A 25,259-nucleotide genomic window follows, 5' to 3' on the forward strand; every position below is an offset into this window, starting at 1 on the left:
CATACCATGTTAATTCTGGAGACGGAAGTGGTTAACTTCTTATTTAACTTCTTTGTAAATGATCCTTTCATTCTTAATGTCACTGTGCTGAATACATTACACTAAACTTTACATAACCCTTCATCTCTGAACACATCACATGGCTTTGAAAAGAAATCAAAATGAGAAAACTTTGATTGTGGTCTGAATCCCATGGACACACCTGAACAGTTTTTAATCTGCATTTCGGCTATCAAATCATTATTATTTCTGTAGCTAACCCAAAGTGATAGAAATCATAAAAGTCTTTTCATATTCTATAAAGACCAAAGGTATCATAGGCTGTTAAATTAAGCTGCTTGTATGTCCAGGCTGGTGAGCTGGACTTCTGATTGCTCATTCAGTACTGTGGCTACTGAAGCTCCAACTTGACTGCATTTAACAGCAGGGAACAAAGTCAAGAATGACTGTCTAAAGACCACAAGGTAAACATTAAATGTTTTCACAAATATCCCCAGGCAAATTTGGTAGAAGGGTCCATTGGGAGTACTGTACAGGAAATAATATAAAACTGATCAAGTGTCATCTGCAAACTTATATATAAATTAGAGATTTAAAAGACGGTATAGTTGTTAATTAGATGCACATTTTTTCTTTAATGCGTTAGGGGTTAAATAGGCAAAGGAACAGGTAATTGATTCTTACAGTGTCTAAGAAATCAAGAACAGACAGCTTTGCACATTACACTTTAAACTGGTATACTAAGAAAAAAAATCTTTGGGGCTTTCTATTGAATTAATGTAAAAAATGCAGTCAAACCTTATTTGAAGTGACAAGTTATTGCATTGTACTAATCTTCTGAATAAAAAAAATCAGAATATAAATGAAATTTTCTACCTTTTCATTAGAATTACTTTTTCATTCATTCTTTTATCTTGAGCTTCAGGAGAACTGAAGCCAGTTTATTACATACTGCAGTGTCATAATTAATTTTGTTGTTCTTTCTTCTGACAAGCACACTTCGCACTGCTTATCAGCCTACAAATAATAAAGTTTAAACTAATATTCCACATCTGTAAATATATTTATTTAGAAAACATTTTAAACTGGGCGTTTAAAAGAGTGGATCTCCAGTCCGGGAAAGTCATGATCTTGCTTTCCATCTTAACTATTCACATTTTAATGAAACTACTTATTGGCTTAATTTGAACAGTTTTAGCAGATTTTTTCAGATTAATCTGATTTATAGACCTACTAAACCTGTAGGAATGTGACCCTCCAGCACTAGAACCCCTCTTCTTGGCTTTAAATAAATATATGGAATGAGAAAACGATTATTTGAATACCATTTGCGATGTTTAAAAACTGAACGCTTTCAATCAGAAAAGGTATTCAAGTACTTATATCACTGAAGAAAAATGTTATTGAAAGAAAATATGTTGCCCTAGTACAAGAAACAAGCAAACAGCATACCATTTGAATTTCTTCAGGTGAAAGCTCATCTTCCACTTTGCCATCTTCCCAAAGGCCAACGCCACTCTCTTGAGCTTCTGCTACATTTGTATCTAATAAAACATTAGCAATTCCAGGCATTATTACACAATGGAACACATGCATGGAGGCAGCATTCCCTTGTCAAGGGTATACACAAGAATTTACAGGCAGCAGTAAACTAAAGAAAATGTACAATAGGTTACCAAAACTGAAAGCCACGAGGAGTACAGCTTTGCTGCTGACCTGGCGCTTCACTCATCTCTTTTATGAGCTTGTATGTTATAAGTTTTTTTTTTGCTGCGTTTTAAATTGTTTTATTCAAGTGGTAACACAATCGCAGGAAGATTTATTGCTTTGATTTGCCTCTTTTTAATACTGTGCCAGCTTGTCTTGGGCTTTATTTACTAACAACATATACAATGAAACTCTCACCTGCACTTTTGAGGACCTACAGTACTTTAATTTTGCTCTGAACCTTGCAAGAAGAGCGTTTTAAGTGGAGAGGGTACCACAAAAGCAAACTCAAGAAAAGAGGGTAAAGAGGCAGAATTTAACAGTTCAGAATACAAATGTTGGGCTGCAGACATCCAGTGTTGACTTCCAGTGTTGACTCTAGTGAATGTGTGCTCTTTAAACAACAAGGTAGATGAGCTCTCTGCTGGGCTTGAGTTTGATGGTGCTTAAACCTGAATCTGAACTATGGAAATCTCTCACCCAATGTATGAGTCCACTTGGGGGTGAATGGTGGACGCATACATTGGGTGAGAGATTTCCTTAGTAACTGACCATAAAGAATCCCTATGAATGGTATACTCTCTGAGGATATGGTTTTGGTGAATGACACTCCCCAGGGGTGTGCTTTATCACCAGTTTTTGTTCCACATCTACACATCTACATGAAATGCAGATCAATGATGGTGTTTTCACCTTTCAACTCCTTTTTAACATCTCCACTTGTTATGGGAATCTTGATGTCAGGGGCAGAGCCAAGCTCTCAAGGATTATAAACAAGGGCAAATTATTGATCAGAAACAGAACTAGCTGAATTACATGTATAAGAAGGATTCTTACAAGAAAACAATGTTAGAAGTAAATGATGCCTCATATACACTACATTCCCAATTTGAAAAACTACCATCTGGCCGATATTTCAGAGAACGAAAGGTTACAAAAACATTGTTAAGAAGTCATTCACCAAGTGTCATTACACTTGAATCTTATAATTTTTGTACTGTAGTGTATTGCATTGCAATGTTATTTATATTGTATTAATCGCACACATCTAACAAAATTAATACTTATTAACATATGATGAAGAGATAAATGATAAAGAGATTAGAGGGGAGCACGACAAAGTAACACGGAGAGGTTAATTTCCTGTTTAAAAGAAAAAAGAAGAAAAAACTTTGCGAGAGCTCACTTCAACTGTTTTCCCCTCCATTATCTCCCATGAATATTATCATTAAAACAAAATAGAAAACATACAGCAAAAATGTGTTTTTGTCAGTTTGCATGCAGAATGGTGGTGTGTACAGATGTTACAGCAAGGATGCTATGAACTTGTGCTTGTGAAAGAGAAAGAAGGAACCAGTGAGACATTCAACTTGGGAAGTGTCTAGTGCAGGGTCCATCAATTCACAATCTTCCAATAATGCTGCAAATGTAAGAGATGCTCTACAGAACAAATGAAGGAACATCTGTGTGGTCTGTGTACAACATGTCTGGCTGCCTATCCCATACTGTTTACATTGTCAGATACTGATCATTTACATATGGGTACCTGACCTGAATAATCACAAATGAGTTTCAGCTTACAAAACACATTTTCAATGTTGAATCGGGGATTGCTTTCCAACATGTTTCAGTAAATAGGAACATATACTGTACGGTGTTCCAGAGAGGTTAGCAATCTTTTGACTTCTCAGATTGGTTACCTTAGAAGGGTTTGAAAAATGGATATTGTTTGGCTGTATTTACATAGCTGTCTTTGTCCTTGGGCCAGGAAGAAAGTAAACATGGGGAATGGACACTGATGATCACAGAGTATTCCCAATGATTTACACACATTAATAAACATCACTGTAAATCAAGAAAACCACCATATTAAAGAAAAAACATTCAATAGTGATGGGCCATTATTCAAACCTCAATAAAAATGGAAAATGGCAGAAAAACAGGAAATTCTTATCTTCTGTGTTGGGGAATCCTCAGGCTAAATGTGTTCCTTTTATTTTAGTGATGCATTGGTATGATATAGAAATTGGTTCCTATTTACTTGTGGACATTTGTGTTTCGGAGACGGAGATGTAGTCCTTGATAGGATCCATTTATATTAGGATGCAGGTTTTCTCTTGATGGCCTTTAAAGGTGTTTGGTGGTGTATTTAGATTACAGAGGCAGAACTGTAGAATTTTCTGGGTTTAAAGTGTATGCAGTACATTCTGCATAGCTGTGCAAATTGGCGTTAATAAATATTTTGTTTTTTCAAAGTTTGAGTCGAATTTGTTGAGTTTGAGCTTGTAACTTTATCAGAGCTGTGCCGCAGAATTAAAGAACATGCTCTATTTTATAACAGTACTGTATATAAATGTAATGGACAAAAATGGGAAACCAATGTAAAGTTACTTAATAGAGCATTGGGCCACCACAAGCGGACAGTACAACCTGTAAGCGTTTAGAGTCTGCAAGCATCTGGAATTCTGCTGGAGGGATGTTGCGCCATTATTCCAAGAGAAAGTCAATCAGCTCACATCTGGTTGATGGAAGTGGAAATGCTATCTCAAGTATCGTGCCACATCGTATAAATGCTTCATTGGGTTTAGATCCATTGACGGATAACATCACTGTCATGCTTATCAAACTACTGGGCAGGCTGCACATGTTCTGTACATGGGGGCATTGCCATTCTGGAAGACACCTCTGGAAAGAAATAGTGGAATGTGGGGTGAAGATGATCACTCATAATTAATAAGCATACTACTTATTATTAAGTAGATTAGCACTGATCTTGCCCTCATCCATTTTTTAAGTATACGGTGAAGGATATTTCTGACCATATCACATTTCTGCATTTCCTGGGTGTCCATTCCCTGTGCTATTTGCAGCACTGGACTCAGTGTAATGAGTGATTAGTGTACTACAACCCAGCTAAAATACCAAGCTTTGTGGAGTTCTCTGCAGACCATTCTTGATTAAACTGTCTGCTTGTGCCCCAGGTTGATATATGCAATGAAATGATATGCACTTGCTCACCTGTTTTGGTTGGATTTTGAATTAATGTATAGATATCACAATACCTGTACTTGAATGTATTTCTGGTCACTTTTACCCTTTTTGGATCCCTTTGAGTTCCATGCTAACATCACCTTTGACACTGCAGCTTGTGAAACATCAGCAGGTTGAGCTGTCTTGGTCAAAACTCCAAACTCAGCCAGCCACCTTTAAAGCCACTGTAGTCATAAGCATAAGGAATCTTTCCAGCATTTTTATAAATCATCATAAGCATGCTGGGATGTTATGTGCTTAATTAACATATGTGCCACATCTCTGGTCTTGCTTTCAATAAACTTAGTGTTCCTCCTTTCCTCACCAAGGTCAAGTACTGGCATATAAACTTATATGTTGGTGTGCTTTCAGATATATAAACATATGTACTACAATCAGTATTGCAAATAGCTATGACGATAATGCTTTATAGCAATTTCTAATAACAATGCATAATTAACGTGTAAATGCACAAATATTTAAATTATTTCTTCCTAAATTAAGGGGATAAAGAAACACAAACTATTACAAGAAATAACTTACCTGTGGTGTTATCTTTTAAAGTCTTCTCATCTGAGGGATCTGGTTTCTCAGTGGCAGAAGAGAGAAGCTTGCTGTGTCGCTCAGGCTCGAGTCTCAAACTGCAAAAAAAATCTGCAGTTGAATATTGAATATTCCCCAAAGCACAGTCAAGTCCCTTATAAGGATATGGAGGAAATATGGCATCTGTGAATTTGTGTAGAACAGGGTATCCTCAAAACTGAGGACCTGGGCGAGAAGAGCACAAGGTAGGGAGGCCACCAAGAGGCTTTTGACGCATCTAAAGCAATTACAGTCTTCCACTGCTGAGATCGGAGAAACTGCATATGCCAGACTGATTCTCAAATCTGGGTGTCACAGGAGAGTAGCAAAACGAAAGCCATTACTGAAAAAAATACACATCAAATCTCGACTGCTGTTTGTCAGAAGGCACGTAAGAGACTATGGTCTGATGAGACATCAATTGACCTTTTTGGCCTCAATAGTCAGCTCTAAGTTTGTGGTATGCCTGAGAACTCCACTCCTGGGACTCTCTATACAGTGATTCTCTCTACAGGAAATCAGTTTCCTAAAAACAATGGCAAATCTGCCTTTACAGAGGACCTGGATAAGGAGCTCTCGCCTGGCTCGTGCTTTATTTTCTGTGTCCTCCTTTTCCATCTCTGTCTTTCTGTCTCTTCCCATGTCCTCTTTCTTTTTTTCTGCTCTCCCTGTGCCTGTCTGTTTCATCCTGTGTTCCTGGAGTGTTGATTGATAATCATATATCCAGAACTCAGCCAAGGTAAACCAGATGATTTCTTTGATCAATTCATCTCACACCCAGCACAACCAAGTAAACACTATAGTTCTTTTCTCGCTTTGAAGTTTAAAAAACTATAATCTATTTATCCTTAGCCAGGTGCTTAACATTATATCGTGATTCTTAAAGACATTTCAATATTCACTTACAGTAGCCTTAAAATTATATACAATTTAGATTTTCTTCTCAAATCATAAATTATGCCTGGAGGTATGCAAACTGCACGAGCAAACATACTTCAAAACTCTGGTACATGAAAGGATGGTATAGTGGGGGCATAGAAAGTCACCACCCCCTTTCAAAATGTGTACCTTTTTTGTATGACCCTCTGAATTAAAAAAACAAATTAAATTAGGCTTGTTCCATTTTTATTTACACACAGTAACCCACATTAGCCAAGTCAAAATAAAATTCTAAAACATTCTGAAAATTAATATTACAACAGTAAAATACTTATTTGGATAAGTGAACACCCCCCTTACCACTGCATTTGCAAACTTGCTCAGGTATAACCAATCACCTTAGCGATCATACAACAAACTAATTGGCTCCCACCTCTGATCAACTGTGGTGATTTTGATTAGTTCAAAATAAAAGCAGCTGTTTCTAAGGATTGCACTGCTTGGACGTACATTTCAAAGCAAAGAATCCACTATGGGCGGAAAGGTGCTTTCAAAAGAACTTCGAGACAATGTTGTGGAAAGGCATAAGACAGGAGATGGGTATAAAAAGATTTCAAAGGCTTTATATATCTCGTGGAGCACATTCAAGACCATCATTAAGAAGTGGAAGGGGTATGGCACCACCCAGACTTTGCCTAGATCAGGTCGCCCCTCCAAACTAGATGACTGATCAAGAAGGAGACTGATCAGAGAGGCTATCAAGAGGCTGATGGCAACTTTGAACGAGCTACAGGCCTTTATGGCAAAGACTGGTCATTGTGTGAATGTGACAACAATATCACAAGAGCTCCACAAATCTGGCCTGTATGGGAGGGCGGCAAGAAAAAAGACACTTCTTAAAAAAAGCCACAAGTCTCGTTTATGTTTTGCTGAAAACCATCTTAAATTATTCTGTGGCCAAGTGGCAAAAGGTGCTGTGGTCAGATGATACCAAAATCAAACATTTTCGCTGGAGTGGAAAACGGTATGTCTGGTGAAAACCCAATACATCTTACCATCCAAAGAACATCATTCCTACAGTAAAGAATGGTAGTGGCAGCATCCTGTTGTGGGGGTGTTTCTCTTCAGATGGGACTGGGGCACTTGTCAGAATAGAAGGGAAGCTGGATGGTGCAATATACAGGCTAATTCTTGAAGAAAACCTGCAGCCGTCAGCCGGGAAGTTGAAAATGGGAAGATAGTTCACCTTTCAACATGACAATGTCCCAAAGCACACCACCAAAACAACCATGCAGTGGCTGAAGGACAGGAAGGTGAATGGCCTAGTCAGAGCCACGACCAATAATCCCATCGAAAATCTTTGGAATAACTTGAAGAGGGCAGTCTATCAACAGTCACCACGCAGTCTGACTGAGCTTGAACAATTCTGTAAGGAGGAATGGGCACCCCCTAGGTGTACAGACTCAAGCAAAAGGTGCTTCCACCAAATATTAACTCGGGGGAGCTCTCTTATCTAACATAGTTAATATATTTTTCTTCAGAAATTTAGCTTTATCTTTCTTCACTTGTATGTTGCAAGGTACAATTTATAAATAAATTCGTAAATAAAACTTGAAAATTCTGATTTTACTTGTCTTCTTTTTGGGCTTTAGGGCAACAGAAGGTGAACATTTTGAAAGGGGGTAGTGACTTTCTGTATCCACTGTACATAGTCAGCATCAGGAAGGTAGATATACTCCATGGAAAGTATGTTTTGAAGGTAAGCAAAAAATATACAAACTCTTCAAACTTCAAACAAATCAAGACCGTAAGTTAGAAAGTCCTTTAGACATTTTCAGAAACTTCAAAGCTACATCAGACAGATGATGAAAGCTCAAAGTAGGTATTCAGATTATTGCTATGGTCCCAAAACTCTAAAGTTATCAGTATACAAGAGTCTTTCATTAAATGCCACTGGGTAGAAATAAGTGTTGAACATGTTTTTTCTTTAAAACTTAAGAAAGTTTAAGTTTAAGAAAGTTCTATGAAAGTCAGAGATTTTAATGATTTGGACTAAGATGCAATAACTAAAATCAAATCAAAGTGTAACATACTGTAATCTCATTGCTCTGAAAAAAAATACAACAAATATTTAATCAAGAGGAAAATCAGCATCTACACCAAAGATATATGAAAAGAAAAAATAACAAATATAATCTTTTGTGAAGTTATAGATTTTGTCAGAAACACCACTATTTTATGTTTTGCCTTTGATAGCAAGTTTGATGAAATAATGTATTGTAAGCACAGTAACAATCTGTGTTTCAAACAACAACTGGGTGTTTGAACTGAACAAGACAAAAGTAGAAATAAAGAGTTGGAACCCTGACACAAATCCGCACTATGAAGTAAAAATTCAAATGAGTTTGTCAGTCTTTAAATTAAAGCTGCTTTGAGGTATCAGCTGAAGCAAAATGATACTAGCTTAGAATCCCCATTATACAGAAGAGCCTCTTGGTGTATAATGCTCAAACTGCATAATGTGCACTTACTTCATTAAACAACAAAGGCTCAGAACAGAGCTGAGAACGTTTATGAAACCAACTTAATAATTAAGGGTACTCTGCTCCGTGGCATTAAAACAAGACAATATATTAGGGATTAAGCTGTGTTACTGCCAGTGGATAAGGTCAGCACACAATTTTTCTGAAACACAGTTGTTTTGAAATAAGGCCTACAGTTTACATGCCTTCTTTATAAAACACTACTTAACGTGAATGTTTGCATATGCAGGTTGCCATGAGATAGATATAACCCACTTAGATATTTTTCTAGTTAAATATGGGATACGTCATATATACAGTACCATTCATTAAATTGTGTGTAATTTTATAACCCTCTTGCTCAGGATTATTATTAATGTTGTAAATCACGTTTACAAGATTATTCTAAATACATTTAGAAAACGGGAGACAGTGGGAGTAATTTTAATTTATAATTTAGCAACAGAAATACTTCTGTGTGGTACAGTAGGTTTCCTTTTTTAATTTTTTTTCTCTCTTTGAGGTCACATCCACTGCTAAAGCAACAACAATAAAAATGCCTTTAACCAAACTCACAGTGTGAATCAACACTCACTCCCACTTTCAACCACTATTAATTTGGCAGAACCTGGTATATAACCCCAGAAATTTAAGTGCACATTCTCACCACAACACAGAGAAAAATCAGGCATTGGGACACTCATGTTTCTGCACTCTGCTTCTTTGTAAGGGTTTTCTTACAAAATCAATCTGTACCAATCAATTTGTTCCAAAGTAGCCAGTTATATAAATGTCTAGACTACTTTTCACCCACACACATTGGATATTATGATGTTACTTTTATCTGTGGGTAATCAGTGATTTTTAAATGGTTACATTCCAACACTTATTGTTTAATATGGATGAGGTTTCTTTCACCACACCAGCAAACGTCAAAGTGGATGGGGAAAGTAAATAGATTTAACTCTGTTGTAAAAAACTTAAGGTATTTTACAATCATGAAGCAAAGGTTAGATATGTTACAAGATGGTCTTATACGAGAAAAAAAACAAATCTATTTTTGGCGAGATCAAGCCATTTATAAGAGCACATCTTTTCATAATTTCCTTCCAAGATGTCACGATAAATTGTGTTTCAATGATACGTGGAGTATTTCTGTGCCATTATCAGGATCCAATGACATATCAAGAGGCAGAAATGTGAAATGCAAAATGCTTTCATTTATTTTGGTTGAGATTAAAAAGCTTTTATAAAAAGGTTTTTAAAAAACAGCCGACAGATTTTTCTAAATAAGAACTATTCATTAAAGTATTCACCACATAGCTCTTTTTGTAGCATGCTGTATCATATGACATTTGAATTCCAATTGTACAGTCAGACTTTGTAAAACACAACAGATTACAAGTGTTAGGTGGACAGGTTTATAATGAAAATGGAGCTACTCACAGTCTTTTTTTATCCACTGCCCGCTTAACCCTGATGGCCCGTTGCTCCGAGTACAGCTTGCACACACCTGGAAAGAAGTTAGTTCAAGTAAACTGTAAATCCGCACCTGTAAGTCTATTCAAATGCCGATGCTTATCTCCTGCTTTTAGACAAAAATGTAATCTTAGGTCTTGGGAATGCACATAAAAAGACAATTTTGTCAATAATAACATATCAGATGTGACCTAAACAATCACACTCTTTATTACTGCGATAAGAAATTTAAGTGTCATAAACAGGTCAAAACTGAAACAAAACAATCAGTTATGAAATCATGTTATTTCAGTTGCTGAATAATCTGTTTACAGTTTATCAAGACATACTTCTTGTGACATATAAGAGACATATAAGAAAATAAGCTACAAACGATAATTACCTTTCAGATAAACTTCGATCAGGTCCAGAACTGCTCCTCTGTGTTCTTTTACTTGAGCAGACATAACTTTTTTATCAGCTGAATCAAATGGATACATAAAACAAAACAAACATTAACCTGACATTTATACAAAATGTGGTTTGCAATTTTGATTGTAACTTCACAGCATGTAGTGGAAAATAAAAATAAGTGACAATAGCCAATATCCATAGAATTGTTTAATAACAAATATCCCACAGGCTCCCAGCTGGGTTTACTAGTGAAGACAGACTTGCAGTACTGACTGAGCCCTGTAGTCATGAAAACACTTGTACAGAGGTGGACTATGCATACAGCTGACTGTGAGGTGGAGGCAGAGCACTGCAGCAGTTTTATGCCATATCCTTGGGTACCTGTGATTAGATCAGGGCTTTCATGGCAATATACTGAATGTGACCAGGAATGTAAATTAAGGAATTTACAGTTTATTCAATTTAAAAAGAATTCAGCTGATTCATAGATCCTGGATCAATTGTAAAAAAGGAAGAGTATAACCTATGCAATGGTTTATTACAAATTTGCCCAATCTGTGTAGGACAAGCAAGACATTAAATGGATATCTATTAAGGCAGGTTGCTAAACCTTCAATCAATAGCAAACTTGTTTCTGTTAAAAGCAATGACACACATATATTTATGTAAACAATGTGGGAACTCACGTTCTTCAAATTGCTTTGCATAAAAGAGAGACTTGCAAGAATACCTTCTGTTCTCAGCTGGTTAATGGCGTCTGAGCACGTTCTCATGAATATTTGAGCGTCCTGGTCAATCTGATCCCGCTCATTATCTGTCATTCGAGTATAATCAGAGGAGATCAGGCTGAAATAGACAAAAGGAAAATCACAAGGCTTCATTTTAAGCAAAATTAGATATGACTGAGTTCAACATCATAAAAACGTCATCTTCTGTAAAGAAGTGGTGTGGATTGTAGGAATTGAAGAACTCGTATTACTTTTTGTTTGCAATTTCTCTTTTCCGTCCTGAGGGCACAGAGGTGTTGTCAGCAACACAAATGCTTATTTCCAATTTCCTCACTGAAATATAATTCACAACCTCCTAGGAAGATCAAGGTATTTGGTGGAAGTACTATTGGTTCATAGGTTTCAGTCTGGGTAATGTTGCAACACAAATTTGACCAGGATTAACCGAAATGGACATTACCCACTTTATTGCAGTGAGGTTAGGGCAGTTGGCTAGGCTCTCAGCAATACAGAGATACTTGTGCCCTCATGGATGCTTGCAGGCTTGCAGAGTTGCCAGTAAGGAACACCCCTCTCCCCCAATCAGTGCTCTATTTTCAGTACAGTGCTGTGCCTCAAATGGAGGCAGGGTGGGGGAGTCCGTCAACACTTCCTCATTGTCCTCTGCGAGAGGTGCTGGGTTCATAGCTGTTTGCCCAGACATGAAAAATGCATGATTTGGCTGTTCCAAATGTGTCGGGAAGAACTAAAATAATTGCCTGATATAGAGTAGAAGCTCCTGCTGCAGAACAGCTGAGAAAAGTTAAAGCTTTCAGAAACCTTGACAGACGATATTTACACTTTTTAATATCAAACATAACACTGCCTGAATTTTTTTGTGTGTGAATTCAGTACTTTTTATGACGCATACTACAGGTCAGACTACAGGATTACTGGTCAACAAGAGCAGTTTCAACAAGGGATCATACAGCAATCATGCGGCCATGGACAAATAGAAGAAATCACTTTACAACAACACTCAATGTATTTAAAATGTACAAGTACTGTATTTTCTCTGTAACAGAACCAGGTTTAATAGCAAATCCAAACCCACATTTTTCACTGTATAAAAGATACTTTAAAATAAAAGCTAAGGTCATTGCACCCCTTTAGCAGATCACTGTGCTATTATCCAATTTATTTTTGAGTTAATAAGCAGAAGGTAAATCAGAATAATGCATACATATATGTTTAAGGTCATGGAACTTTAAGATCAAATGCTAAAATATGTTTCTGTTGTAAAAATGACATGGCTAAGATATAATACATGGATGGAACCTTTTAAAAATGTGAGTTTAAGATATCAGAAATCAAAATCCATTCTAAACCTAAATACATCTACTGTATACGTGGGAGCATGAATGTATATGTGCACACACTAAGTGGGCAGTTTATCAGGTACATCTACCTAATAGAGAGTTGGTCTGCCCTTTCCCTCAGAAAGACCTGAATTCGTCAGGACTCAACAAGGTGTTGAAAGTGCGTAACAGGGATGCTGGCCCTTGTCGACTCCAATATGTCCCATAATTGTTGCAAATTTGTTGATGGTTATTTTTCTACTCTGAATAGCTTGTTCCATCTCATTCAACAGATGCGCAAATGGATTGAGATCTGGTGATTGGGGAGGCCACAGCATTAAGCTGAATTCCCCGTCATATTCCTGGAACAATTCCAGGATTCTCCTAGCCTTGTGGCATGGAGCATCATCCTGCTAAAAAATGCCCATTCGCAGATGAATACTGCTGCCATGGGGCGATGCACCTGATTGGCAATGATGTTCAGATATCTTGTGGCATTGAAACACTGCTCTACTCGTACCCGGCAGGATGGATCCATGTGTTTTTCGCTATATCCTGGTCCTCCCATTAGCTAGAAAAAGCAGGAACTGGGATTTATTTGACGAGGCAATGTTTTTCCAATCCACCTGTGTCCAGTGTGTGCGTTCCTTAGCCCACTGCACCAACACCATTTTGTTTATTCTCCGACAGGAGTGGAACTCGGTTGAGCTGTAGGCTGCCATATCCTATCCGTGACTAGGTACAATGAGTTGTGTTCTGTGTGTACACCACTGTTGAACTCAGCTGTAGTAGAATGACTGTAGCCCGTCTATTATACAGCACAAGTTGTATCGGCCCCCATCGGCCACTTTCATTACCAGTCTGTTTCCGACCACAGAACCAACATTGGCTGGATGTTATTTGGGTGGTGGCCTATTCTCAATACATCTGTGACACGGTCGTACATGATAACCCTAACAAGGTTGCAGGTCCTGATATACTCTTGCCAGCACATCTGGCGCCCATACTACACTGCGTTCAATTTTACTCTAATGTTTTGTCTTTTCCGTTCTCTCTCTGAACTGCACACACGATTCACAGGTACCTGCCTACCTGCTTTAAATAGCATTGGCAGCCCATACCGTATGATGGTGTAACTCACTGGGCAGTCAATTACTTAGGAAAGGCAGATGAACCCAATAAACTGGCCACCCACTGTATCTCCCAACATCCTGAAGAGAGATGTTTAACATCTTCAAACAGCAAAATAACCGTGAGGAAATAAACGTTTTAAACTCATTATTCACACAGCAATACAACAAGGAAAAAAAATGTCTTATTTCAACTACAGGGAAAGACCTTGTCTTAAGCATCAAAAGAAGAAATCTTTTGAGAAGAGACTGTCCATGAAGATGCTTTCAGATAATCAGACACTGAAACTGCAAAACATCATATTGATGATGATACACATGTAACTGCTATGCACATCTATAAATACAGTATATTCAAAATATTTTGCCATGGAGCAGGGAGATGTATTCTTAAGCCCAAATAAGGAAGATTAATTTATTTAGCCTATTTATTAATCATTGACTTTTAGATTAAAATGTCAAAATGGATGCGGCTAAATTCCTCTCAGATTAAAAACATATTTTCATAGATGTTTCATTTCTTATCATGACAGTCAAACAAGAAGACCTTTTGAATTCAATTGCTCGAGACAGACACAATGAGCCAAGCCAGGGGAAGAGGATGATTCAGTCATGTCGGAATGCGGACATCATCATTGGGTTAGAGGAACTTTTTTAAGAATTTCTCATGCCAAGCTGACGTTTTACTTCGGATATGGAGCCATTTTTTACTGTGATTAAAAAGTAAAAAGATGAAAATGTTTAACAAGCATCTGCTATCCCTCTAAGTTTTTTTTAATAGGGCAAGAAAACTCAAATGATAATATCCAAAATTTAAAAATAATTCAGACTTCAAATTTTAAAATAATAAAAAACTGTGGCAAGTGATTCTTATATTGGTACCCTATAAGACCTACTATACATGCCACTAAAGATAAAGGGGGAAACCTGGTATACACTTCCCTTGCTGGTAAACTTTTAATTATATAATATTAAACGACAAATTGACCAATTTAAATCTTTTTTAACTTTTTACCTTTAACGTTTTGGACTTTCATTTAGGATAACCTAGTTTTAATATATTTATAATTAGGTTTACAATTTCTAAGTTTTGTGTAAGAATTTGACAGAGCATGGACGTACATTGCTGATGTGCCTAATGGCTAAATACCCATCCACTAATTAATGCAGCTTAAATATTACGTAAATAGAACAACAGTTTAAAGATGGGCAAGTCAGGGGCATCTGTATGTACTCCATACATGTCCCCCCGCAAGGTCGTTGAAAATAACAAAAGGAAAATAAAAGAAAACTATGATGCCCAAGGAGCAACAGTTTTACATTAATGAAAGGTAGGCTTTCAAGAGCTTGTAAAAAAAAAACAATGCAATGTCTATGGTGCCTGTCTTTGATGATGCTCTTTCTTAAACAGAGTATAAACACACTACTGAGATTAACAGTACATTTATATGAAACTCCTTATCAGGTAATTGTTTTGGAAACTAAGAACAAATCAATACTAGCACATCACAATAACAAACCATGCTTCCCTGCCTGATGATATTTTAAACATCTTTATTTGATACAGAGAAAGGAGGCCATGAATTTGGCACTTCCCTTTATCTTAGCAGAGCGTGCAGCAAAGTCCTATTTCAGTTGCGTTAAAAAAATCCAAACCTGAGAAATGATCCACATGGAAATAAGCAAAGAAAGAAAAGAAGGATAATACTCAGAACTTCAAGTGGATAACTGATCTTTTCTTTGTTAGTAACAGTAGAATAAACTTTGCCTTAATACAGCTTAAATCAAGTCAGAACTCCACAGCTGGAACTCAGATGAGAGACAAAATCACTAATGGTTAGGACTATCTGGCAGCTCTGGTTGAGATATCCACTAAGTAATACATATTATTTTCTTAACGTGTACTATTCTCCCAAGGCAAGCTGACAGTGTATCGAAAACTCATTTTTAGTGTTCACTGGCAGATGAGGCCATTGCAAAAAATATTTTCTGAGGCTACATTTCAATACAACAATGAATCAGAGCAACAAAGAATCAGGCAGAAACTTTCAATTTAATGATTACTGTATTTTATTAGGGCAGCACAATGTTTAGCAAAGCTGCCTTGCTGTGCTAAGGCCAAAGGTTTAATTCTTTGGTTGCTATCTGTGTTGCGTTTGAATGGTCTGCCTGTGTTCACATGGGCTTCCTCCAGGTGCTCTGGTTTCCTCCCACAGTCCATACTGGTAGGTTAACTGGCTTCTGTGAAACTGGCCCTGGTTTAAGTATAAAAGTTTTGGCTGTTTCTACCCTGCAATGGACCAGCATCCCATCCAATGTTAATTTAATGTTAAGTTATGGTGCAAATGTTTGCAGTACAAGAAAACTGGATTGTAAATTATATTGTAGAAAAGCTTCCATTCACCAATAAAAATTCATTTTCTAAACAGTATGGATCATTGTACAAATTGGGCATGTCGCAGCAGATCAAGTTAGGAAACTGTCCTCACAAACACTTACTCTAAAGTCTGAAAAATGAAGTGGAATGCGATGCACATTGCTTTAAGAATCACGCAGAAAAGTATCATTATGAATGTGTAGAACTGACTATTCATTAAAAGGTAATGCAATCAGCATGAGCCCAGGTTATTGTCATTTGATTTTCTCCGTGTGGATAGAAGTGCCATCCCCAAGCCGTAAACTTTATTTTATATATTCAGAAAAAATATTAGCATATCATTAAATTCAATGATTATAAATCTTAGAGTAAAAACTCACTCTGAAAACCCCTAAGAGCATTTATGCAGATTTTAGATATTTTAAGGTACTGCAGCGGTGCTTCACCATCTATTCACAGTATAAGTGCATACCACCCTCGTGTGGAACTGTTAAGAATTGTGGTTCATCTAGCTCATTTGGTTGCTATTAAACGATAAGTGTATTTCATTCAGCCGATATATATATATATGTTGTTATATATATAGCATTCTAACTGCGTATAGCAAAGATTAGTGTAGTCCTTTAGTGCAGATTTGTTATTGGGAAAGAAGTGTTTTTCCCCAACATCAGTAAGCAAAGAACAATACAAATTCAGAAGACCATAACAGTCTTCCAAGGACGGCTAGGAAATAAAATAGGAAAATTTACTGTTCTTGAAAGAACAAAATTCAGCTAACTTGGTTGAGTTAAATAGCATATTGAATGACCAAACAGCTAGGGTCTCTGTTTGATACATAATCTAAAGGATGACACCTCTGCTGGATTTTGACCAAACAGAAACTTCTGCAAAAGCTGCAGTGATAAATGCCACACATTTATCATTGCTGACAGTTTAAACGGTCATTTCTTAAAAATAGTCTTCAGCTTTTAAAAGATGAATGTGCACAATTAAAACAAAGTACTGCAAAGTGAATAAAAATTTGCTATTTCGGTAGAATATATTGTTATCATCTTTATACAAAAAAATGCTTAAATTAATTATGTGGATAAGAAAAAAATCTATTGTTTACTGGGAGAATCCCAGCCTCAAGATCCTCCAAGTGTCACTGACACTATGTATTAGAATTTTGTGTTAGTAATTAGTCACTTAGCTGTCTTACATTGGACAAATTCTCTAAATTGACAGACATGACCAAAACTATAAGTGCAAGTAAGTCAACTGGTAAGTGGAGGAAAAAAGCAAAAGATATTAAAAGCTAACACGTAACAAAAAAAGCAGTTTATGCTGTATTAGTTCTAATAAAGAGGATGAAAAAAGCCATCTACATCCCAGACATAAATGTAAGCGTTTTTTAATAAATGTAAATCGTTTAATAGGTTTAATCCACAGCAAAGCAGATGTGTTGAGCAAAGAAGCACATTCTTACCTGTCACAACCAAACCGGATATAGATTTACAGAGTACCTCTATGGAAAATAATTTTGGAAGCCAAAAACCCCTTTTTCCAGACTGCTCACAGATTTATTCCTTACTTTTCTCTTACCTGCCTTTCAGCATTTAGATTAGAGAGAAAATTTGATTAGACCTAAGGGGTTACTTCTTTTGCGGTTTTCTAGTCAATTACTGCAAACAATCAGACAAAGCTCTTTAAGGTATCCTAAATCTTCGTGGCTTAACTGCACTTTCCCACCAAAGTAAACTTGGCTACTTTATCCAGTTCTCTTTTCAAATGCACCTGTAATTTTCCTGTAATCACAAATCTGTCAGAATTGGTTCCCATTTGAGGCTTAGATGTTATTACCACTAAGTAAAAGAACTAAGATAGCCTGCATTCTACATCAGTTCTGTCCAATTTGCCCCTGAAAAAAAAAGACACAAGCCAAAATACACATCTAAGTATCCACTAAAAGTGTCACTACTAAAAAACGTAGCTGTTTTTGACAAAATAGCCTTGGCAACTGGGTAGCAGAAAACTTGCACATTGATTTCCACTGTACCTAAATTTTCAGGCAGCTTTCCCTTAATTATTTGGTATCTTGTCCTTTAAAAAAGCAAATTATCAGAAACAATACCTAAAGCAAGATGTTCCTCAGTTTTCCACTTAAATGTGCAGAGTACAAATACACTTTCACTACATAATCACCATAAGTGGGAAAATATATTACCTGCCAGCATTAACATAATCTTTCCTGTGCTGCAAGAGGAAATCTTTCAGCTTGGTGATGTTGGAAATCTGAAAAAGAGACAAAAAAAAAGACCAACATTAACCAACATTCAAATATTTTTTTCTCATGACATAGAAGACACTAATGGAATGATTTTTAAAAAGAGGAAGGTAAGAACAAAACTTGCTACAGTTAAAACAGCTCTGTTCTTAAAACCTTTTCCAAAGCTCTGAATCCTCAGCTTTGCCATTTTATAAAAAATAAAGTAGGATTCTCTCAATTAGATAAATCACAGATGACAATGAATTACTTTATGTTCTGAATATGAACATTAAACTCATTAAAACATTCACATGCTACAAAGTAATTCCAAAGATTTTAACGAGCAGGCAGAAACCTTGTACTGTTAAACAAACTCACATTGAATTAATTATGTATACCTGTAACACCTGGATATTATATCTTGCAGGTTTTTAATACTCTATAATAATTACAGATGTACAGGAATAACTTCTTCTAGATATGCAGATAAAGTAACGCTTTGCCTTCAATGCAGCTGATTACTCAGCCATACAGAAGACAAAGACAAAATACACTCCTCTAAAAATTAAAAACATTTTAAATTGAAGTACAAATTAGAAACATTTTAAATCGAAGCACCATTCTAAAGTGGTGCATGTTTCCTATTAAAACTAAAAAATAACAATGCTGCATTATTGGAAATAAAATGTGACAATGAATATGAAAAAAGATCTGAAATAAATAATAAAAAGATTAAACATGAAACTCTCTGATCAATGTAATTATAACATTGCTGCCACTATATAATAACCCTCTCTCTTATCCCTCACAAACAATTCCAGCAGTACTTCTAAATCATGTTTCTGGAACTGATATTGGAAGACTTAAAAACAGCTTGTATGCAGACTCACAATCCTGAAACATTCTCTAGATTAAAGAATGCTTCCCTATAACAATCCATTATATATAAGGACTGCAAAAAAGACGGAGAATTCTTAACGGTTACGGTGCTATTTTAAGAAATTAAATATGAACTTTTTAAAATCCATTTTTTTTAAAATACTGAAACTAAGTTTATGTTGAGGACATGCTATAAGGAAAATGTGATCCTCAAAATGCTTAAGAAAAAAAACTACAGAATTCAAGGAGAGATTGTATCGTGTTTAACTTTTCAGGCAGTGTGTACTGAAAATTGGAAACTGGAACCTCTAAAGAATAAAAGCTGTTGCATCTGGATAAAAGTTAATTGTGCTTGAGCTACTTTTACAACAAATGCAGCCCCCTCTATGGTGGGTTTTCCTTGTCTTTACAAACCTTGTACAGTAGTAATTAAAATATATCTTACTTTGAGATCTCAGAGCTGTGGGTTTGACAGCAAAACACCATAAACAAAACTGATAAATGATTCAGCTTTCTTTGGACTTCCTACAAGGTCATTGATATATACTCTGTCATGTTCAGCTATAGGTATGTTTCTTCTTTTTTTCTTATGTATTGCAATTCAGTGCAGGTAAGATGCCCGTTTTCTTTTCGGATGACTATGAAAAAATGAAAGTCATCTATCACCCTTATTGCATCAAACTTCTATATAATCAACATAGAACAGCAGTAAAAAGCTGATGATTCTTGTGATCTAACCCTATACTACAGTACCACATAAGGGAGGATCACTGATCACCGTAAAAGGGATCCTTTGTACCCACACATAATACAAAGGTATATACATAAATATGGAATAATAATATATCACATTATGTATAATAACAATAAATACAAGTGGTGGTGACATTTGCAATCTCACCACTCTTGTCTTAAGCTAATAAACATATGCACTACTAAATCCATCAATGTATGAAAGTCAAAGTAAATGTACTGTACTCCAAGTTATGCTTCACAATACAGCAGTACAGACACAGCATAACCTCCTGTGCACAACCTCAAAAGCACTGTAACACTCTGAAGTATCAAACAAAGACACAAGGGCCTACAGTTTGAGGAATCAAAGCCTTTAGAATACTTGCTGAAAGAAGCTTCTGCCAGCTGCCTGACTGTTGTAAGGTGAGAGTTAGCATGTAGTAAAAATGTTGGGTCAACTCCTGTGGGAGCTCACCTTCCTGTGTTGGCAGAGGGAATATAAGAGGTGCCCATGTGAATTCTCTAAAACAAGCACCCCACAAGATAAAGCCTAGCTTATCTACAGTTGAGCAGCTCAGCAATATATGCTGACTGCAGTGATTGAAGTGAATCTGTCTGGTCTGCGAGACTGAGGAACACTCATTTCACTCCATCGATTCTTGAATGAGCATAGAAAACATTCACACCAGATTTAAACAGAAAAGAGAAATTATGATTTATGTCCCTTTTTGGCATTTTCTACTTCTGTTCCTCATTTTCAAAAGGACACGTCGTCGCCAAACATAATTATGTAGTTAAATTTGATTTCCTTTATGCAGAAGGATTCATAATGTAGTGTGACTGCTGACGCATAAGTGCTGCCACATATTGCCCATGTGACTGCGGCTATGGGGTTTTCTCCTATATATAAAGCACCTTAGGATTAAAAAAGGTCTAAACAATCACAAAGAGTATTTTTTATCAAGCTTGCCTTGTTTATAAAGACATAAATCTCCCTGCATGCAAAGCTCCTTGACAGCAGCAGATGGCGCTATGCTTGCAGTGTTCAAATGCAGACTTTCCAAAATGTCAAGTGCCTGGTGCTCTGTTGATTTGTCTCTCATGTGTATACGTTTCGGCTTAGATTCCCATTGCAGCTATGAAGGCTTTACAAAAGGTCACAGGGATCAATTGCTCTTGTAATTTAAGACCCTAAAGAGCAAGTAATACTTAAACAATGAGGTAGGGGTGGCCTTGTACTTAAAGGGTAGCTGAGACCAAGGAGACAGTCAGCCTGGCTACATCTAATCTCATCATCAAAACTCTTACCTTTTCACTTTCTGTTTTACATCAGCAAATACTACAAAAACAAAAGAAAAAAAACATGTTAACTTATTATGAAAATTAAAAGTTGGGTTTAGCTGCAGGCTTGAACAGTAGGTGGCTGCACTTTGGCATTTTAAAAGCTAGTTTAAACACCCTGATTAAGATCACTGTAACTGTTAGTAATTAGGTTACTCAGTGACTATCACTTACTGAGCCATCTTAGCTGTTTCAAAGTGTTCCTTGTGAACATTACAAAGAGACTGTGTTAGTTTACTTCTCAGCAAAAACAGTCAAAACATAGGGGGGTTCTATTCTTAAATGTTAAATTGTACTGTACAACTGATTGTTTTAAGGCTTCATCAGTTCTCTTGATGGCATGTTTTGTCTATTTTATCTATGTAGATGCATTCACATATTCCTGGAAAATATTTTTTCTGAACATACATCTGAAAAAAGTGATACTAATTTAATTTAAAAATAACACATTGGCAGCAGAGCCATAAAGTACTATATTCCAATGCTGAATTATAAAGTGAATTTTAATTGTTAAGGTATCATTTATTTTTAATGAATTTTAAATTGAAAGTCATTGAATGTCATTTGTGTTTTTTATGTTACACTTAAATTATTTTTCAAGAAGCAGGAATAGGCTTTAATGACTCTTAAAATCCACAGGTGTTCCCCCTCATTTCTGGCTGGGTAGCCCACTTTGCAGGAAACCTCCAAATAGGTATATCCCTGTAATACATAAATTCTCCCTGAAACAGAATAATTATATTCAACAATACAACACAGCATATAGCATTAAAAACATAACTGGTCAACAGATTATCTCTGTAATGTCAGAGGAGAATATGTGTGTGTTGATTTTACATATTGTTTGTACGGGGGGGCAAAACATTTCCCTTTGTCTCTGGGGACACCAGGACAGTGTCTTAGGGGTCCCTGAATCCAAGACTGAGAACAACCGTTCTAAAAAATAATGAAATCAGAAGTATTTGAAGCTTTGTCATTAACACAGTACTGAGTAATGCAGTTGTCACTTCTATTTATTAATAATGAATGTGCTTTGGTTGTTACTGATTTTCAATAAATTAGTTATATTTTTGTCTGTACATTGTTTCAGTAATATCTGCCACACTTTTTAACTGATGTAATTAATAAAAAAATATGTCAGTTAGTGCACTCTCTTTGCTTCTATAATGCAAATGTATAAATATGTGATAAGATCTTATTCATAATAAGAGACTGCTATAAATTCATAATGCAAAAAAGAAAATATATTAAACCAGGACTTATACTGCAGCTAACATATTATAGTTGCCAACGAAATGGTTTTGGTCTTCTATTGTTTACAAAGAGTAAGTTCCTAGTAGCTTAGACTTTTAGAAGTTAAAATTAAAACCAAACCATTAAAATGCTGCAGGTGATATCAGGCATATCAGTGTATGCAAGTTGAAACAGGTTCCAATTCTTTTGTTTTCAAAACAATTTAATATTTTGCCTGCTGTGCTTTATGTTCTGAATAATACATTTCAAATTCATACAATTCATCAAACTGAGCTCTAATGCAAAGACGAAAACACTTCAGGCCCTTTAAACAATCAGTAATTAAGAGCAGAAAGATTATGCACATGCCATGTTTTAAAGACATGTAGGAAACAGATGTCTAAAATTATTCTTATATATATATACCTAAAGCAACTGTAAGAACTGAAATTATAAAGGTCCGTCAGTTATTACAGTGGATAAGCTTTTATCAACAGTAAATAGTCTATAAAGGCTTTTCTTTTTCCAAGTAAAAAACAAGCATGCTGTGTCTCTGGAATCTTACAGAGTGGAAGAAAACATATTGAAATAGTATACTCAATTAAAAAAAGAAAAAAATGAAGCTACCAGAATCCTGCAACTAGAGATCATGTGTAAATAAAATGACCCTACAAATGGTTTCCAAAATAAGACTATTTTTTTTCTCATTGTACATGGATTTATCCAAGCATGTGGCTCAAAATATTAAAAGAAATTAGTGCTTGGTTCTTGGATTAACTAAAAGTAAAGGAAAATGTACATGGCTGCTATCATACTAAGGTAAAGCATATGGAGGTGATCATAACACAGTAGTCTGATACAGTCATTACCACATGACCTGTAACTTGTTGACCTCCACATTGCATCTTGCTGAAGGCAAAATTCTGCTTAAAGTTGAGTACATTACAAACACAATATTTAACTCCCAACTATTCTATAAACATCAGGTTGTGATTTTACAGGATTTAACTTTTTTGAATTTACTGCTAAACGGTCTCTTTACAATACTGCCTAATCTTTTCTGTGTTTGTTTGTGTAGGCCATGGCAAATTACATTTATAGACATTGTACCATGAGAGTCAAATCAATTATTATTTTTCTAACCCTGAACCTATTTAAGAAAAGGCCACAGAAAATGTTTCTCTCTTTTTGTTTCCCAAAAAGATGAAAAGTCAAAGAAAGAAATGTTCTATTTAATGAAAAAAAGCACATATAGAGACTGCCAGTCAGAATTATGGTACTGTGACAAAAACCAGATTCACTGCAGACATAAACACTTTAATTACAACAATAATACAGAGTTGTGTTGAAAATGTATAAGCAGAAAATGAAAATCAACAAAAAGAATCTCTACATTAAAATAAAGATTTGAGCCTTGCTAACTACATTGGACATTTAAATTTAAGGTTTCAAAAAGACATTTAAGGTGTCACAAAATATTTTCTGTGGCACAGGCCTCAACATTTTAAGGCCATAACTCATTTACTGATTTATTGTAATAATTTTTGAAAGCTCATATTTCAATTACGAAAGCACTGGGCTTTGAAAGTTTGTTTAAGTTCTTAATCACTGAACTGGAAACTACTATTATATCATATTTAATAGTAAATAAAAGAGGAATAAAACAACCTGAATGCGTGAACTATTTGTTATATATAAAGTACATTTTAGGACACTTTAAAAAATAGTGTAGATCTTTGACTGTTTTGACAGACAGCTGTAGATACAGTCCAGATACAATTACTGCAATTATACCAAATAGTAGGTGCAGAACAGTATGCATTCAAAACCAACATTTTATTAGTAAGTTTACATATCACATCAACGATATTTCATCCATTGCTCAGTCTCCAGTAGGCATTCTTTGCTGTTTAACTTGATTGTTTTATATGAAACACTCACGATACCTTAATTCCAAGTCTGAGAAGTCATGAAAGTCCTTCTTAAACCAGCAGGAAATCCACTGATTAAAGTATACTCAGATGTGAAATGACTTCATCACTTTTTAAAAGGGTGCATGTTTTCCGTAAACAGAAGGTGAATTTAGTAGTTATGAAAAACATACTTCTTATGATAAAAGATACTGACAAGCAGCCAATGAAAGGTTAAGTTTTCATTATCCACTGAGATTTCAATAAAATTCAAACTAAAAACTCCAATATATGTCAGGCAGTGTTGCCGTGAAGAACATAGGGCAGACAGTAATACTATAACCATCTTAAAAGTTGTAGGCGGGGGGTGTTAACACACAAGAGGAAAAATGCAAGTTCCTTGTGAGGAACTCCATATACATATTAAATTTATTCTGTAACACAAAGTAGTAGAAGGGCATACTATAGATCCTGCATTCTGCAAAACTACTAAAAATCTTTATCACCTTTTGGAATTTGACAGATATAGGTTATTAAAGAAAATCCTATATACTGATAATCGTCTTAAAATAGAAATAATTGCACTGTGAGTGACAGTCACTTGATGTAATATGTATAAGGAATACTATCCACATGTCAACTGGATTCATCACGTCTTGTCATAATTATGGCTCCGCAGCTATGGGTACCCACAACCGCCTAAAGCAAGTTATTTCTGGAGCCATCCTAAGGAGGATTTAATTAAACAA

The 25,259-nt window shown here is 35.8% G+C and overlaps 1 protein-coding gene across 1 annotated transcript in view; it reads right to left on the reverse strand.

Moving 5' to 3' along the window:
- The window catches only part of stx18 (syntaxin 18), a 46,652-nt gene that overhangs the window by 6,369 nt on the left and 15,024 nt on the right, over nucleotides 1–25,259 (reverse strand). The window contains exons 2-7 of the mRNA XM_088628688.1: nucleotides 18,371–18,438; nucleotides 11,323–11,438; nucleotides 10,582–10,659; nucleotides 10,167–10,233; nucleotides 5,281–5,378; nucleotides 1,453–1,544 (exon numbers count right to left, since the gene is read on the reverse strand). Coding sequence (XP_088484814.1) covers nucleotides 1,453–1,544; nucleotides 5,281–5,378; nucleotides 10,167–10,233; nucleotides 10,582–10,659; nucleotides 11,323–11,438; nucleotides 18,371–18,438 — 519 coding nt within the window. The remainder of the gene's footprint in view (nucleotides 1–1,452; nucleotides 1,545–5,280; nucleotides 5,379–10,166; nucleotides 10,234–10,581; nucleotides 10,660–11,322; nucleotides 11,439–18,370; nucleotides 18,439–25,259) is intronic.

The sequence above is a fragment of the Lepisosteus platostomus genome, chromosome 1 (genome assembly GCF_059453375.1).
Source record: "Lepisosteus platostomus isolate fLepPlt1 chromosome 1, fLepPlt1.hap1, whole genome shotgun sequence".
Classification (NCBI taxonomy): domain Eukaryota; kingdom Metazoa; phylum Chordata; class Actinopteri; order Semionotiformes; family Lepisosteidae; genus Lepisosteus; species Lepisosteus platostomus.